Source organism: Manis javanica, chromosome 16 (assembly GCF_040802235.1).
Source record: "Manis javanica isolate MJ-LG chromosome 16, MJ_LKY, whole genome shotgun sequence".
Classification (NCBI taxonomy): domain Eukaryota; kingdom Metazoa; phylum Chordata; class Mammalia; order Pholidota; family Manidae; genus Manis; species Manis javanica.
Genome location: NC_133171.1, coordinates 59,182,779 through 59,198,554, shown reverse-complemented (window position 1 = coordinate 59,198,554; position 15,776 = coordinate 59,182,779). Strand labels below are relative to the sequence as shown.

Here is a 15,776-nt window from a genome sequence, read left to right as displayed (position 1 = left end):
ATGCATGGCTGAGTATGAGAACTAGAAATATGAAGAGTCTAATTGAGAATCACAGCCAGGTATCATGGGGAAACTACAATTCTGGATCGAGTTTACATCTCAGTGACTAGTATTAGGATTTAGTATAGATAAGACTGCATTATTGAAACAATACTTTTCTCTTAAATCACCCTCATTTTTATTAGAAGTAACCAGGTTAAGAAAATAAGTAACACTTGGCTTGATTATTTGCATAAGTGCAGCAAGAAGAGTAATTGATTACATGGAATCTTTTAAATGTGCTTTGCTGGAACTTTTTGCAAGGAATTTCAGATTGAAGTTTTAAGGGCTTCTTGAGGCCAGAAAGCCAAGCCAGACTTGTCATCAGCTTGTGCCTGCAGTACCTGTAGATTTGGGTGAATTCCTCTCTTCTTGAGATTCCCAAGACATTCTTGAGGTTCCTGCACCTGCCAGGAAGTGACCTTCCTTACTCACCTGGTAAGGCTGCTGGGAACCTTGTAAACAAGGTACAGGCCAGTTCTTCTAAGGGGCTTTGTTGGCTTTATAAAGTCAATCTTAGTTCCTTAAAGCTGTCGGTTCATATCTGAGTTTACACACATGTCTCTCAGGTATGACATTCCAGTAAAAGCCTTGGTAATTTAACCAGTGTTTTTAATTAGTCCTTTTACAAGGAAAGCAGATTCTTATTGAACTTGTGCAAATAAACATACTGCCATGAAATATAAAAATAGTCACTGAGAGTTTTTAAATTCTGGAGGTATCAGGTAGAAAGATAAAGTTTCAATTCTGCTTATAAAGGCAGTTATTTACTAAATTGTTGACAGCTTAAGAGAAAAAACTTAAAACACTTTATCAACAACATTTGAAACAAAAAGCCACAAAATTATCTTCCTTAGTTTACTTAATCCTATGTAACTAATACCTGTTCTGCTGAAATCTATTTTACTAGTTTAGGAGTAATAAAACAGTGACTATAGATGACAAAAGACTTATAAATGACAATGGTTAAAGATCTGATGAGAGCTTACTGTAAGACAGTTGTCATAGGGAAATTTGGATATTTTTGTAACAAAACAGTCAATAACAAAGTTTAGCATCATTCTCTGTGATAGTGCTTTCCAGGTAATTAATGTAAATAAGCCAAATTAGCTAAATATTTTCCTCAATGAGAAAAAATTCCTCTGACATGTTCCAGGGGCCCTCTGGAAAATATCAGAGTGAACTAGAGGTAAAAAGCACCTTTTTGAATTTGATTTTGGGAAGCTGTTAAAAGTTTTAAGGCACTTGCTTAAATAGTTACTCACATTAGACAAAGCTACGCTTCACTTTAAGCATTTTTCTTTGAAAGATTTAACAGATACCATCAACTTAAATGACTTTAGGTAAACTTAGGCAGCTGATAACCATAAGGACATGTCTATTCAGTTTAACATTAGCATTAATGCTTAATATCTTCTATTAGAATTTTCTGGAAATTTTAGAATGCCCAATTTTTACAAGCGCTTGTCTTTAAATCAATTTTTATTAATACCATCTGGAGGTAGAAAAATATTTTTCATTTACACACTTAGACACAAACATACAGATTGAGACATAATGATACAGTGAGAGGACAGACAGAGCTCCTGGGATGAGCCAGGAGGGGACGAGAACCCATGGTGGTGCATTGTCTAGGAGTTTTATAGGCAGTTGAGGATATTTGGGAACATGAAAAAAGCTTAGGGGTGAGGACTTTAAGGCAAGTAGTAGGTGTTTAGGATTGCAGGGGAGACAGTTTGGTTCGGAGGTAGGAGAACACCTGGATATATGGGATTTCTTTCCATTTGCCCATACGCTCACAGAAGTTGTATAAGTCACGGAGAATTTTAGGATCTAAAGAGCCATTTGGAGGCCATTTAGACTGACTGTCCAAGGGATATTGTGGCCAGATCTCATTACAGTAGAGAACAGGTTTGAGGTCTGGAGTGAGGTGGAGGGCTTTAGATTATTGAGTAAGCACCCTAGCAGTGAATCTGCGGGAACAGAGGGCCAGATCCCATGGTGAGAACGAGACCGTTCAGAAGTCCCTGAGCATTTGAGAAGGTCGCAGAGAAGACCAGGCACAGTTAGGGGGTCATCACCACCTCTAACTGTGGGGTCGAGGTGAAAACGCCGGGGAGGCTTGGTACCTGGTACCAGGAGTTTTTGAGTCAAGTAGATACGTAGATAAAGGGAGACCAGGCCTCAGTGGATGAGGATTCTCACCATGGGGAGGCAGAGAATGGTCGACTATGGGGGTCAACCGTGACTCTGAAAGTTGTGGTTGGGGGTGCCCCTGTCCCAAAGGAGCCCTTGGGGGTGCCGGACACTCAACGGTCACTTCCCAGATTCCAAAGGGACATTTAAGTAGACCATGAAGGGGAGACTCACCAAATTGAAGGCCGGTGTTGGGCAAGAAGACGAGCGACTGGGGAAATGGACGGTGAGCCAGTGGAGGAGGATCGGGCAGTGAGGGTTCCCAGAGGAAGAGCAAAGTCAATGGGAGAGCCTCATCCGAGTCATGGCACCAATGAAAGGGTATCTCACCGCGCCTCTCCTTACCTAGAATGACTCAGGAGACACGGGTCCACGCAAGAGATTTTATTATCTGAAGGAGAGAGTGGCTGCCCCAGAGGGGGGTGGGGAGAGAAAGAGAGAGAGAGCAGAGAGCAGAGAACAGAGAGGGAGAGAGAGCAGGGGGACAGAGACAGAGACAAAGAGAGAGGCAGCAGAGAGACAGAGACAGAGAGAGAGGGAGAGAGGAAGAGGGAGAGCGAGGGGACAGAGAGACAGAGACAAAGAGCAGCGAGACAGACAGACAGACAGAGACAGAGAGAAAGAGAGAGGGCAGCAGCATGGTGTCCTATTGTGGCGAATCCGCTCGGCCTGTTGCTTTGGGGGAGGGTCGGGATGTTCAGAGATAAAGCGGAGTAAAACAAGGCAAGCCCCAGGCAGGCCCAGGCATAATTCTCACCGGCTTATGTGCTTGGGACCATGGGGCAAATGGAGGATAAATTACTATTTTCTTACACAGTCAAAGTGTGAAATAAAGTTTAAAAAACCCATTTATTGCTTACAAACTGCAGACCACGACCGTCTCTCTCCTCTGCTCCTGAAGAAGCAAGCAAGCCAGCCAGCCCCTCCCTTTAACCTCTCAGGTTCAGACATGCCCTCGGTTGCCTAGGTAATTATCCATTGATATGGAGATGAATCTCTCTCCACCTGTGAGGATATGCAAATGTACCAAAGCCAGGCGAGATGTTCTGGAAATGTTACAATTTTACCCACACCCTCTCTGTAGTCAAGGGGGCCAGGCCCCTGAGTCTGAGTCAGAGATGTCTTCTTGCATGTCTGTTCTTCACAGGCTTTCCCCACATCTGTGTTTTGGCTCAGTTTCATTCTCCGTCTGTCCTTCAAGATATTCTTTATCCTTCCCTTTGTCTCATGGTCAGAGCAGCTGTCACTTTCCCTAACCCAGGAAGCTTTTCTGAGCACCTAAGCTCTCATTACAGTAGTCTGCCAAGCCATTCTTGATAGAAAGACTACTCTGGGAGGCCATCTCACTTTGAGTCTGGAGAACTCCAGAGTCTTCCCAATGGCCTGCAAGGCCCTAAGCAAGTTGACCTCATCTCCTATCTGTTTCTCCTCACACCCAGCTCCAGCTCCACCGGCCTCCCTGCTGCCTCACAAATAAGCCAGATATCCACACATGCTCTTACCTCAGGACCTTTGCACTTGCTGCTCTCTCTGCCTGAAATGCCCCCTTCCATATATCCACATGGCTTGTTCCCTCACCTCCTTGAAATCTTTGCTCAGATATCCCTTTTTCAGAGAAGTTTCCTGACCACCCTACTTAAAATTGTAGTCCACCTCTGCGTGACCTCTCCCCCTGCCCTACTTTTTCTCCACCAGTACTTACTGCCTTTAATATGCTTTAATATTTTTATTGTCTGCCTTTTCCAATTAAGCTGTTCTCAAGAACTAGAGTTTAGATTTGTTTGGTTCATTGGGATAGAAGTACACCTGGCATACAATAAGTACTCAATAAACATTTGTTGCATGAATATATGAATAAAGAAATAAATTCCCCCCACTAGGCACTGAGACCATTGGGATTGCAGGGCTGCAGCTTTCTCTGCAGCGGGGAGAAGCAGCTCCAACAAAAGGAAGTCAAGTACTCAGAATTCCCTCCAGCATCTCCCCCAACCTGCCTGGGTCAGGGAGAGGGCAATGAAAAGTGAGAATTCCCAGCAGCAGAAAGGGAAATGGGCCTTGTGGGAGAGAGGGGAAGGAAAGGTGTTTCCATCAATGTGGGGCAGGGTGGACAGAGTTCTGGGCAAAAGACACACTGTCCTCACCTGCCCTAGAAGTGACTAGCCAAACAGAGCAGCAAAGGGGTTTAAGGGTGTGCCTAAGGAGGGCATTTTCAGAGGCTACTCACCTACCCTGCTGAAGCCACAGTGACCAGCTAAGCCCCCCATTCAGCCCTCCCCACCCCCCGCCACACCTCTCCTGTTGGCTTCACCTCCCAGCTCTTGTGGCCCCCAATGCTCTCTCTCTCAGCATCTCTTTCGGATCTTCCAAAGAATCTACTTAAAGCCTCAAATTCCTGAGCTCTGCAGATTTTGCAGAAGATTTCAAAGGAGGTAGGATGAGGGGGTTACATTGCACATCCTAAAGCAAACCGGTTAAAAACTTCTCCCTTAGACATTTCTATATTTCTAAGTGCCTCTCTGGAGCTGCCTGGCTGAGAGTGAAGTGTTTCTCCCTTTCAGACCCTGCACCAGCTTGCTCCCCTCCTGGATCTGCCAGCAGACTTCAGATTCTTCTCCCATACACAGCACAGAATAACTCCATCAGCCCTTCCTCGGCTCCCTGTCCAAACCTGCATACCCAGACTAGTGAAACCTGACGAAATGCAAGGCCTTAGAATTACATGACCCTCAGGACCTGCTCAAAGACCAACTGTTTCTGAGAACAAATGCTCCTGGGGTCTTACTGCCCTTCCCTCACACCACCAGTGGCTTATCGAAATATTTCTTTCATGCACACACTGGGCTCTCCTTAAAAGGAATTTGGAAGAATATTTTCTCACCTCTATTCTACACCAAATGCCCCCTTCTTCCTGGGTGCTCGTGTCAACCTTAAAAATAAAATAGCCAGTTATTTTATTAGCAAAATGAATTAATTTGGAAATAGCAGAGGAATTGTAGTTCGGGATGTGCAAACTATGACAAACCAAAGGCAGGTCCAAAGAGACAAAAGGAAGATCAGCTTTCTTTAGATCTTCAGAGGAAATTGGGGAGGGTTGTTTTGAGCAAAAATTCATTGGAGAAGAAGAACAAGAGTTTGAGGTTGGGGAAGTGTCTCATTGGCTGCACGCAGTGGTTAATGTATTGCTGTTGGGATAGGTAGGGACCTTCCTTCTTTTTCTTAAAAGCAGAAGATAAAATTCCTATGTGAAAAGTGTCCTCCTTGTCAAGATAAGAATTATCTTCCTTCTTCCTGCTGGTTATGCGGGCCACAAGGAGCATGAAGGCTCCCCCTTAAGGGCTTCCCAACCCCATTGTAAATGAGGTTCCCTTTCTCTTTACTCATTTTCACATTTCCTCCTTTTCATCAGAATCTTTCCTCAAAAGCATCACTGATCAAGAGTTGGGTTTTCTGCATTTATTGGTTTTGTTCCTTGGTGCTAAAAAGGGCCTTTCCTGGTTGTCATGTCCCACATTGGAGGGAAAGTGCACAGACTGGAAACTGTGGAGGCCACCCTTGAGTAATAAGAAAGGGTAGCAGGGAGCACTCTCTGGAGTCTTCCCCTAAAGTTTGTGTCTTATCAAGGTTGTAAGCATTGGACATCATCTCAAAGCACTGAGCCAGCATCACACTATATGTGCCTCACCTGGTGCACAGGTCTGACAGGCAAGATACAAAAGTTAAAACTGATTATACAAAATTAGACAAGGACCAGAATAATGACCCGTTTGTATAATAGTCCTAAGCCAAGAGCCCAGACCTGAAGGTAACCAGCTAATAGATCAAAGGACCATGGGTCATTAGGTAGAATTTGTTGCAGCCAATGTACTTGTTCCCTGATTGTTACAATTGGGTTTCTATTTCTCCAGAGGAATTTATCCATGTGTAACAGGTGGTATCCACTATTACACAAACACCTCCTTGTTCAGCAAGTAAATAATCAAAGGCTATGTGATTATCCATAAGTAAGTCGAAGGATCACTGTTGGGCTGTTTTTTGTTTGGGTTATGGAGTTGGCTAGCTCTCCTAATGCGGGGGAGAGACTTTTGGTTCATGCATTCACTGGCATTTACTCTAATCCATGGAAGAAAGGCTCTCCTGGGAGCAAACCCAGAGTCATGCATGCCTTCTGCAAGTTCCCATTTAAGGTGGCCTTGAAGAATCTACTGGGTTGAACAAGAGGGAGGCTACCGAACAAGGTATGGAAACATCTGGTTGTTTCAACCTAACCCATAGGCTTGTGGGTATAATTGGCAGTGGCATTTGGACTAAAGAAAAATTAGTTACAGGTAGGACCTAGGAGTCTCTGACATCATAAACAAATAAGAGTTTCTGGTGACAGAATGAACAATCAGAGAGGTTTCCCTCTTTTGCAATAGACTGAGAAATGCAGATAAGAGATCGTTTCTCCAAGAGAAAGAGGGAGAGAAAAAAAGAAACAAGGTAAGAAGCAGCAGTGAGAAAAGGGTACACAGGCCTGGTCTGGTCATCTTGGTAAAGCTGTCTCCTTCTGCCGTTGTCTGCTTCAATTCCTGGAAATCTTTACTTTTAGGTAATCAGTTAGTATGTAGGTCCAGTTAGGTTCTGGTGTTTTCTTTAGAATTAACACATGAATCCAAGAGTCTATTCCTTGGAGCTTGGTGGCACGAGAGTTGGTTAACAGTACCCAATAGGGAGCTTTCCACAGGGTTGAAGAGAGTCCTTTAGGAGATGTCTTTTCCAATAGATGAAGTCCTTAAGTTATAAGGTGCAATGTTTAAGGTCTTCATCTCTTGGGAGTGTGCTATAGAAAGACTGCTTTACCAAAGCATGGTTATTCTTACTAGAAGTAATTAGGCCTTTACAGTATTAAAATACATCTCCATTTATCAACTGAGAATCAAAGAAACAGGGGCCAGGTGCATTGGGTGTCCTGATACAAGAAGAATAGATTCTTATTGAACTTATGCAAATAACTAACAATACTGTCCAAATTCTAGAGGGCTCAGTTAGGGAGATAAAGACAAATGTTTTATCTTTGTTTACATATATATATCTTACCAAATTGTTGACAACTTAAAAGATTTTCTTAAATCTGGAAAAACAAATGATTAAAAATCAGTAATACTTCAGATAAAAAGTCATAAAAATTATAATCGCATACATCAGTTCATTCCGTCCTATGTAATTAATACTTGTTCTGCTTGAGTTCAGTTTTCACTCCGTTCATTTTTTTGACCCCACCTGATGACTGACAGTGATAATTTTAAGAAATTTGCAAGGTTTTCATTAAGGCTTGTATAATTTGCCCAATGAAGTAGCGCCTTCATCACTGGAGATTGCCGAAGATATACTTCAAAGAGGAAATGCATTTTAAAATAATGAGAACATCTTGATAAGCCATAGTTAAGTGGCAACTGAATGAAGTCTAGCTGCAGGTGTTCATAAAGCCCAGAGGGAGGAGGTCTGAGACCTCTGGAGACCAAAAAAGGTTTCTCTTAATATACTAAGATGGGTGAAGGAATGTAAAACCCAAAAATAGGGTTTGCCAGGAGCCAGGAAAAATCAAGCAGCTACCTTTGGGTTTCCCAAAGCCTCAACTATTTATTTAATTTATAGCCACCGTTTATCCACCGTAATTTTTCTGATTCAGGAGCAGACTGCTGTCACGTTACAAGGATGCCAGGATGGCAAAAGTCTGGGAATGAGGAGACTTTTTTGCAGAAGCAGAATGGGTGTCACCGACGTGTGCCAGTCTTCACAAATTCTGCTGCTGCCTTTGCACAAAAGCCAGGTGGGGCTTTTCCCTGCTCAGGTTTAATCCTTTCCGTGTGAGCCTCAATTTTGATGTCAGCAATTTCAGAAAGTAAGGGAACAGCAGTAAGAAGACTGCTTACTTGTTGCCCATTTTTTACTGGGGCCCCAGAGGACATCATATAACATTTTAAGATATTAACTAGAATTCTAAGTGATAACATTATACCAGGACAATTTATCAGATTTCTAGGAATTTCACACAATTTCTGGAATACTTATATATCCATACAAGTACAACATAAAGAAAGCTTATCATTACTTCTTATTTGATGATGCTTCCCCTGTAACTTAACATTTTAACTAAGGCTAATTAGTTTAGAAAATAATTTGAAATATACCAGGGGCCCCCTGAAAAATATCCTGAAGTTTCTTCCAGGTCAAAGACTTCATTGAGAATTTGATTTGGGGGAGTTTGTCAAAATATCAGAGATTTTCAGACACTTGGTCAAATAGGATCATAAGTCACTGTGAAATAATACTTAGTTATCCACCTAACCAAAGTGACAATAAAAGAATTTTAAAGGCAAATACAAGAGGTTACAAAGTTGTTAGCAAAACTTAGCTCTTAGATTTTGGGCAAGGGTACTTCTATAGCCTTTGCACTTTAAAAGGCCTCTTTCTCCTTTTTTTACCTTCAGCTTTAGAAATTGAGGATATTAGCTTTTGGGATAAATGGGGTGTGCGGGTGGGGTTGGGATTGGTGAAAAAGAATGGGTCAAATTTGAACTGCTTCTAGAGCTGCACTTCTAGTTTTGCAAAGATTTATAAGATTAGGACAGTAGCTCTCAACTCCTCAAAGAATTGGATTGTAACTTAAATGATATATGCTAGGCTGATCTACCTATCCAACTACATCATCCTCAATTTGCTTCTTTCCCTTTGGGTACATAGTTCTAATTTTAACTTAAGGTAAGGAAGAAGGCCTAAAAAGCATTCCTATCAGGCCCTGAATATCAGCTTCCAATCTGGCCAATTTTTTGACTACAGAGCCACTTAAGAAAAAAATTCTCTTAAATATCTTGTCAGTTTTCAGTTGGGACAGTGAATATGTCTGGCAGTACTGAAGAAACACCTTTGGGTATAAGAGGGGTGCCCAAAGAGGGTGCAAAGGATACTACCTTTCTAAGATCCAGAGTCACTCCAAAAGATAGCCAAAAGAATTGACAACCTGCATGTCCCAAGCAGGCAGACAAAATGAGACAAGCAAGAAGGCAATAGCTATCCCTGGCAGAAAAAGGATCAATAACCAATGGGTTTGGATTTGGGAAGGAAGGGACAGGGTGACATTTTATTTCTCTCTCAACTGGGCTCAGGAGATAATCTACTAAAAGAAAATTTTGAAGGCCCTTCCTGGGCTTAAGAAATTCTTTAACTATTAAAAGTTAGACCCTTAATTTAGCCTTTGACCAAGGAGTGAAAGATATTGAAGGGGTTTGCCTGTAGTCTCAGGTGGTCTTATTTTACAGGTATCTGTTTAGCAGTCTTTTCAGAGTGGAAAGGCAATTAAGACAGTATTAATGGAATTAGTACTCAAAGGAGGATAGAGGGGAAAGTAGGAGTTTTATCAGTCTTTTATCAGTTTTTTGTTTTTTGTATAGTCTTTAGGTATCTTTTATCTCTAATTTTTCATTAACCTTTTGCAATGACTCTTTCAATGAAACTATTTTGGAATTTTGGGACCTTTTGGAGGCTTCTACATGCCAATTAAAGAATGTATTTCATTGATTTAGAATTCTGTCTTTTAAGCGTGCCCCTTAAGGTGGACTTACCTAACACAAAGCTTCCCTAGAATGGCCATAATTTCAATTTTTTTAAAAGTTCACCCATTTTTCTAGAAAGGCTTAAGATTCTGGTCCAAGAACCAGATGGTATCTATCTTGTTTCTGGATTCCCTAAAATGTCTTAACACTGGGGGACCACTTTTCAAGAGCTGTTCTAAAACACTGGGAATCCCTTTCGAACAGGACGGGTGAATTACTAGGAGGCTTCAGCAAACAGAAACAAAAGAGAACTCATCAGGAAAGGCAATGCCTTCGTAAAAACAGGTCGGCAGTAAAGCTGGAAAGCTCAAAATGCAAAGAGAGCAGAGCTGAAAATATAGGAGAGACTTACCCTCAAACTCCAGGGTCAGCAAGGAATCAGTGAGCTCAACAGGCTTTTTGGGTACCTGAACCTATTTGTTCACTAGACTCAGAGTTGTTAGAGGTCTTCTCTGGATCTCACTTCTCTGACACCACTTAATGTCAACCTTAAAAATAAAGTAGTCATTTTACTAGCAAAAGTAGTTTATTCAGGAATAGCACAGGAATTATAATTGGAGACAAGCCAATGGTTGCAAACCACAGGCAAGTCCAAAGAGACAAAGGGAAGGTAAGTTCTTATTAGATCTTAGGAGGAAATTGAGGGGTGAAGTTTTGAACAAAAGTTCATTGGAGAAGAACAAGAGTCAGACTGTGGAGATTTCTCACTGGCTGCACATGGTGGTTAGTGCATTGTTGCTGTGACAAGGAGGGACCTTCCTTCTTTTTCTTAAAAGCAGAAGATAACATTCCTATCTGGAAAATGTCCTTGACGAGAATGATCTTTCATCTTCCTGCTGGTTATGCAGGCTGCAGTGAGCATGAGCGCTCCCCCTTCAGGGCTTCCCAAATCTATTTTAAATGAGGTTTCTTTTACTCATTTTCACTGTTTTGTGCACACACCGGGCTCTCCTTAAGAGGAACTTGGGAGAATGTTATCGTCTCATCTCACTCTACACCCAGCTCTCCCTTCCTCCTGGGGTGCTAGTGTCAGCAGAAGCTGATGGGGAAGTGACGCCAGGGCCACAGAAGAGGAGGGAAGGAGAGGAAAGGGGAAGTTTGGGAGGGAGGCCTCTGAGAAGGCTGTGGGAAAGGAGAGTCAGCATAGAGAGACCACCAGCTTGGTCTGTCTGCATGAGCATCTCCACCAGCATCTGCGGAGCTATGAGCCAAACCAGGGATATACAGGGTAGGGAAGGTGGAGTAGGCAGAAACCTCAGACAGGAGCAAGGAGATGAGCAGACCTGGGAAGGAGGGGTGGTCAGCTGGCCTAGGAAGGCAGAATTGGGGTGGATGGTTCTGGGCTACATGTGGGGATGAGGATACATTATTCCTTGTGCCCCCTCAGGAGGAAAAGCCTTTGGGCTGCTGAAGGCCCAGCAGGAAGAGAGACTGGATGAAATCAACACGGTAAAAGGAAGAACTAAGGGGCTCGGGGAGGGGGCCCTGGACCAGAAAGGCTCACCCTGGGACCTGTTTTCCCTCCACAGCAATTCCTGGATGATCCCAAATATAGCAATGATGAGGATCTGCCCTCCAAACTGGAAACCTTCAAAAGTGAGGGGAAAACTACAGGGGTGGAGAGGGGGTGAGGAGGGTAGGATTTCCCCAGGAACAGAGGGGGACAGCAGAGAAGCAAAGTGTACTTTTGTGGTGGGAAGGGAGCCTCTATTTTGCAGTCCCTTTCCCTGGCCTGCCTCCCCAGCACCCCCTTTAGTTCCTTATACCTTGGTAGTGCCCCTCAACTCTCCGACCCCCATTGCCTCTTCCTGCCTCACCTCTTCCTCCCACACCTTCTTCCCTACCTAGCACTGGTCAGCAACCCCTTTCTTAGTCCCCTGCCCCGCCCCTGCCTGCAACCCTCCAGCTGGCACTTACTCCCCTGCTTTCTCTCCATCGCCTAGAGAAATACATGGAATTTGACCTGGATGGAAACGGAGATATTGGTGAGAAAAGGGTGATTTGGAGGAGTGTGCAGACCTGGTTAGAGGGAGGTCTCTCCTACAGCGCTCCAATCCAGATGCTTTTGGAGAGGGCCCAGCTACCAGAGGAGGAGGAAGGGTAATGGGAATGTGGACTTTGGGAGGAGGTCCCCTCTTTTCACCCCCATCCTCTGCCTCCAGATATCATGTCCCTGAAGCGAATGCTAGAGAAACTTGGGGTTCCCAAGACCCACCTGGAGCTAAAGAAATTAATCAGGGAGGTGTCCAGTGGCTCTGGGGAGACTTTCAGCTACTCTGATTTTCTCAGGATGATGTTGAGCAAGAGATCTGCCATCCTAAAAATGTGAGGGTCCAGTTCCAACCTCCTCTATACTTACCTGTTTTCTCTCCACCCTACACCCAGGCTTTCCTTCTACACATTACTCAGCGTCCATTTCTTCCATCCTTTAAGGGTCCCTTCCAAGGCCCTACCCCCATATATGGTCCCCACAGCCCCCAGCTCCTCCACCTCTCTGTCCTTTCTCCTCCCTCTCCCAGGCTTATAACCCCCATCCTCTTATGGACTGTCACAGCCGCCTAAGATTTATTCTCTCAAGGGGACTTTCTCCTGATCCCTGTGTCTCTTCCTATCTAAACCAGGATCCTGATGTACGAGGAGAAAGCAAGAGAACAGGAGAAGCCAACAGGTCCCCCAGCCAAGAAAGCTATCTCTGAGTTGCCCTGATTTGTGGTAGAGATGAGATGGATTGAAAGTGTTTATAATGATTCCAACATGGAAAAAAGAACCCCAAATTGTGGGCCATAAACTAAATTAAATAAATTATCCTCCTCCTCCAGATCAAGTCAGCTTGGTCTCTTTTTGGGGGATTTTTTTCCCTGGATTTGGGAAGGAGTGAAGCAACTTGAGGGAAGGGCAGCAAGGATTTGCCCACACGAGCAGCCCATCAACAATTTTGTAGTGCGCTTACTATAGCAGATGGTTTTGTACACTAGGGAGGATTCCAGATGTGTAACATAGCTTTGAACTCAGGGAAATTAGGGAACAAACAGATACAGACAGATAAAAAGAAAATATATCACCCAGGCCCATGGTGGAGAGCAAGGATTACCTAGTACCAGAATTCTCCATCACTATAAGCTTTGTGGCCTTCACAAATCACTCAGCCTGAGTCTTTCATCTGAAAATGAGGATAATATGATCAACCCTCAATGCCTGACACAGAAGCTCTCAATAATGTTTAAAATTTGAATGGATGGATGGGTAGATGGATGAAAGAACTGGTGTTACTGAATGGAGTGAGGATTCACAACACTAAAAAGCCTGATAATTAAGTGTTAAATGAGTCATTGAGGTCCTTTTGGGGACAAGCTACAGAAAGTGAATCTATCTAACAGAGGGAAAGAGGGCTTGTATTAGGAGGATGTGGAAAACAGATACTGGAGATACAGGATCCCTGGATGGCAGAAAGGATTAAACAGCCACCTCCAGGGAAGGCAAGAGACTAAAAGCTCCTGAGCCTTCAGTAAAGTTACTCCTAGACCTTTCCTCCAAGGGGTCTGGATCAGTTAACCCTAGCAACCCCTAGTCACTGGCCACTGTTCAGATTTCCTGACTCCCTGGAGAGAATCTAATTGGTTCATCTTGTTTCACATACTGAGGGCAGATTGGGCCTCTAGGCCACCCATATTGGCACTGCAGTGTAGAGAACAAACTGTAGGAGCAGGGGTAAACTCAAGAAGACCAGTTAGGAGGGTCTTGCTGTGACCCAGATGAGGGTCACAAGATGATGGTGGATCAGATCAAGACGGAGGCACTGTAAGTGAAGAGGTTGGATTCTGGATATTTTCTCATGATATAAGTGCCTGTTTGATTGAAAGTGGAGAGTGAGATAAAGGAGTCAATGAAGATTCCAGGGATTTGGGCTTAACTAGAATTTTTTAATTGCCATCAGATGAAATGATAAAGGCTGTGACTAGAGCAGGCTTTCAGAGGCCGGAGAACAACTGTTCAGTTTTGGACATACTGAATTTGAACAGATCTATTAGATACCCAAGAGGAGATGTCATGTACATAGCTGTGAATGAATACATGTCTGGAGTTTGAGAGAGAGGTCTGCGATGTGGACATACATTTGGGGGTCATCAGCACATAAATGTTATTTAAAGCCATGAGACTAAAGTCCGTGACACACCCAGCCTCGGTAGAGGGTGGGGGTGAAGGCTTGACTGGAGTGGGTTTAAGAAAGGGTAAGAGCAGAGAAACTGGAGATAGTATGGATAGCTCGTGCAAGAAATTTTGCTCTGAGTAGCAGTTCTGGGAGAGGAACAAGAGAATTTTTTTTGTGTGTGTGTGATTTAAAACAACATACATTTATTATTTCACAGTTTCTGTGGGTCAGAAATCCAGGTACTTCTCAGCTTGGTCCTCTGTTTAGTCTCACAAGGCTGTAATCAAGTATCAGTTAGGCTGTGTTCTTATCTAGAGTTTTGACTGGAGAAGAATACATTTTCAAGCTCACTCTGGTTGTTGGCAGAATTAATTTCCTACCAGTTGTAGGGCTGAGGTCCCCAACTTCCTGCTAGCTGTTGGCTGGATGCTGCTCTCAGCTCTTAGAGGCCACTCTCATCTCCTCACTAATTGGGCCTCCCACCATGACTGCTTTCTTCAAATCCAGGAAGGGCAAGAGAGCTCTAGGGTAGGCCAGCTGGAAAGAAGTCTTATAGAACAATATAATCATGGAAGAGATTGCCCATCACTTTTGCCATATTTTTTTTTTTTTTTTTACTTTATACTTCTTTATTGGGAGAGAATGACTTTGGGGTGAAGGTTAAGAAAAATGTTTAAATATCTCTTTATCCTTAAAATTATCTTAAAGTAGGATACAGCCTGAACCTCTCTGGGCACTTCTGTAGTGAGAAGCAGCAGTCCTGACTGCCCTTTATGCTGTTGCGCCAGGCTCGAAATCATGGCGTATGACCACCTCACACAATGGGTGCCATGGATACAAGAACTGCTCTTGCTGCCATCACGGATGACAGTTACACCCGACATTCCAAGCTCCGTGCCTTGTCGAGGCATTTTCAATGTATTGTTTACTTTAATCCTCATAATCATTTTACCAAGGAAGGTGGGTTTTACTCTCCCTATGTTACCATGGAGGGAATCACATGCCCAGTGAGGTTAATTAATTTCCTGAGGTGCCCTGGCATTAAGGAATGGAAGTGTGTGATGTGAACCCAGTGCTCTCTCTCTCTGAAACCTGTGGTCTTAGCCACTACATGTACATCACTGCTATTAAAAATACATTTTTATACTTGATACTGATCACAATATTCAGGCCTGAAAGCATAGTCAAGATGACGTTATGGCAGGTTTATGGAAAAAGCCAATGCATATACCCAGTGTCTGCATGTCAAAAAATTATCTTTACGAAATCTTTCAGTGATTCCCATCTTAAATATGAATTCTGAGAAGAGAGTTTTTGCTGAGATGTCATATGCAGTCAGTTTTAACAGCAGTTGTACTGACTGCGTTTTTACACCTTACAATACTAAGAAGGAAAACGGTAAAACAGTTTTATGCTCAGCAGCATGGGGCGATTTTGATTAAATTTCAAGGGTTCAGCCAATTCACTTTTTTTTCCAGCTATAATTTTTTTTTTTTTTGAGAGGGCATCGAACAAGAGAATATTTTTTTTTAATCATCTCAAGTATCTTAATGAGCCTTAAGATAAAATTCTAATCTGATTCTTGCTAATTTTTTTGCTTTTATTTTCCATAATGAACAAACAGTCCCTTTATTTAGCCACATCCCTCCAGGTAGGGGTCCCCAGAACCAGGCTTCTGCTCATTAGTTCACTAGGCCTTAGATGTGCACCCTCTCCTCAAACTTGGCTAAGTATTAAGTCTTCACATCTGTTCCTAAGAGTCACAGTTTTTCTAGAGGCATTTCTGAACCTCCCCAGGC

General features: G+C 43.2%; 1 protein-coding gene across 2 annotated transcripts; it reads left to right on the top strand.

The window, feature by feature from the left end:
* Window positions 1-10,898: 10,898 nt before the first annotated feature.
* Window positions 10,899-12,647, top strand: AIF1 (allograft inflammatory factor 1). 2 transcript variants are annotated; one of them, XM_017661504.3, is made up of 6 exons: window positions 10,899-11,055; window positions 11,215-11,276; window positions 11,357-11,423; window positions 11,771-11,812; window positions 11,990-12,152; window positions 12,449-12,647. In XM_017661504.3, exons 1-6 carry the CDS (start codon window positions 11,001-11,003, stop codon window positions 12,531-12,533), a joined length of 474 nt encoding a protein of 157 aa, XP_017516993.1. In that variant the 5' UTR covers window positions 10,899-11,000; the 3' UTR covers window positions 12,534-12,647. The 2 variants fall into 2 exon arrangements, with proteins under 2 accessions (XP_017516993.1, XP_017516994.1); XM_017661505.3 differs by lacking the exon at window positions 11,990-12,152 and having other exon boundaries at window positions 11,771-11,927.
* Window positions 12,648-15,776: the final 3,129 nt, after the last annotated feature.

Coding starts and splice junctions, on each gene's coding strand:
- AIF1 (XM_017661504.3), top strand. CDS start 11,001: ATGAGCATCTCCACCAGCATCTGCGGAGCTATGAGCCAAACCAGGGAT. Junction 11,056..11,214: donor CCAAACCAGGGATATACAGG/GTAGGGAAGGTG, acceptor GTGCCCCCTCAG/GAGGAAAAGCCTTTGGGCTG. Junction 11,277..11,356: donor GACTGGATGAAATCAACACG/GTAAAAGGAAGA, acceptor TTCCCTCCACAG/CAATTCCTGGATGATCCCAA.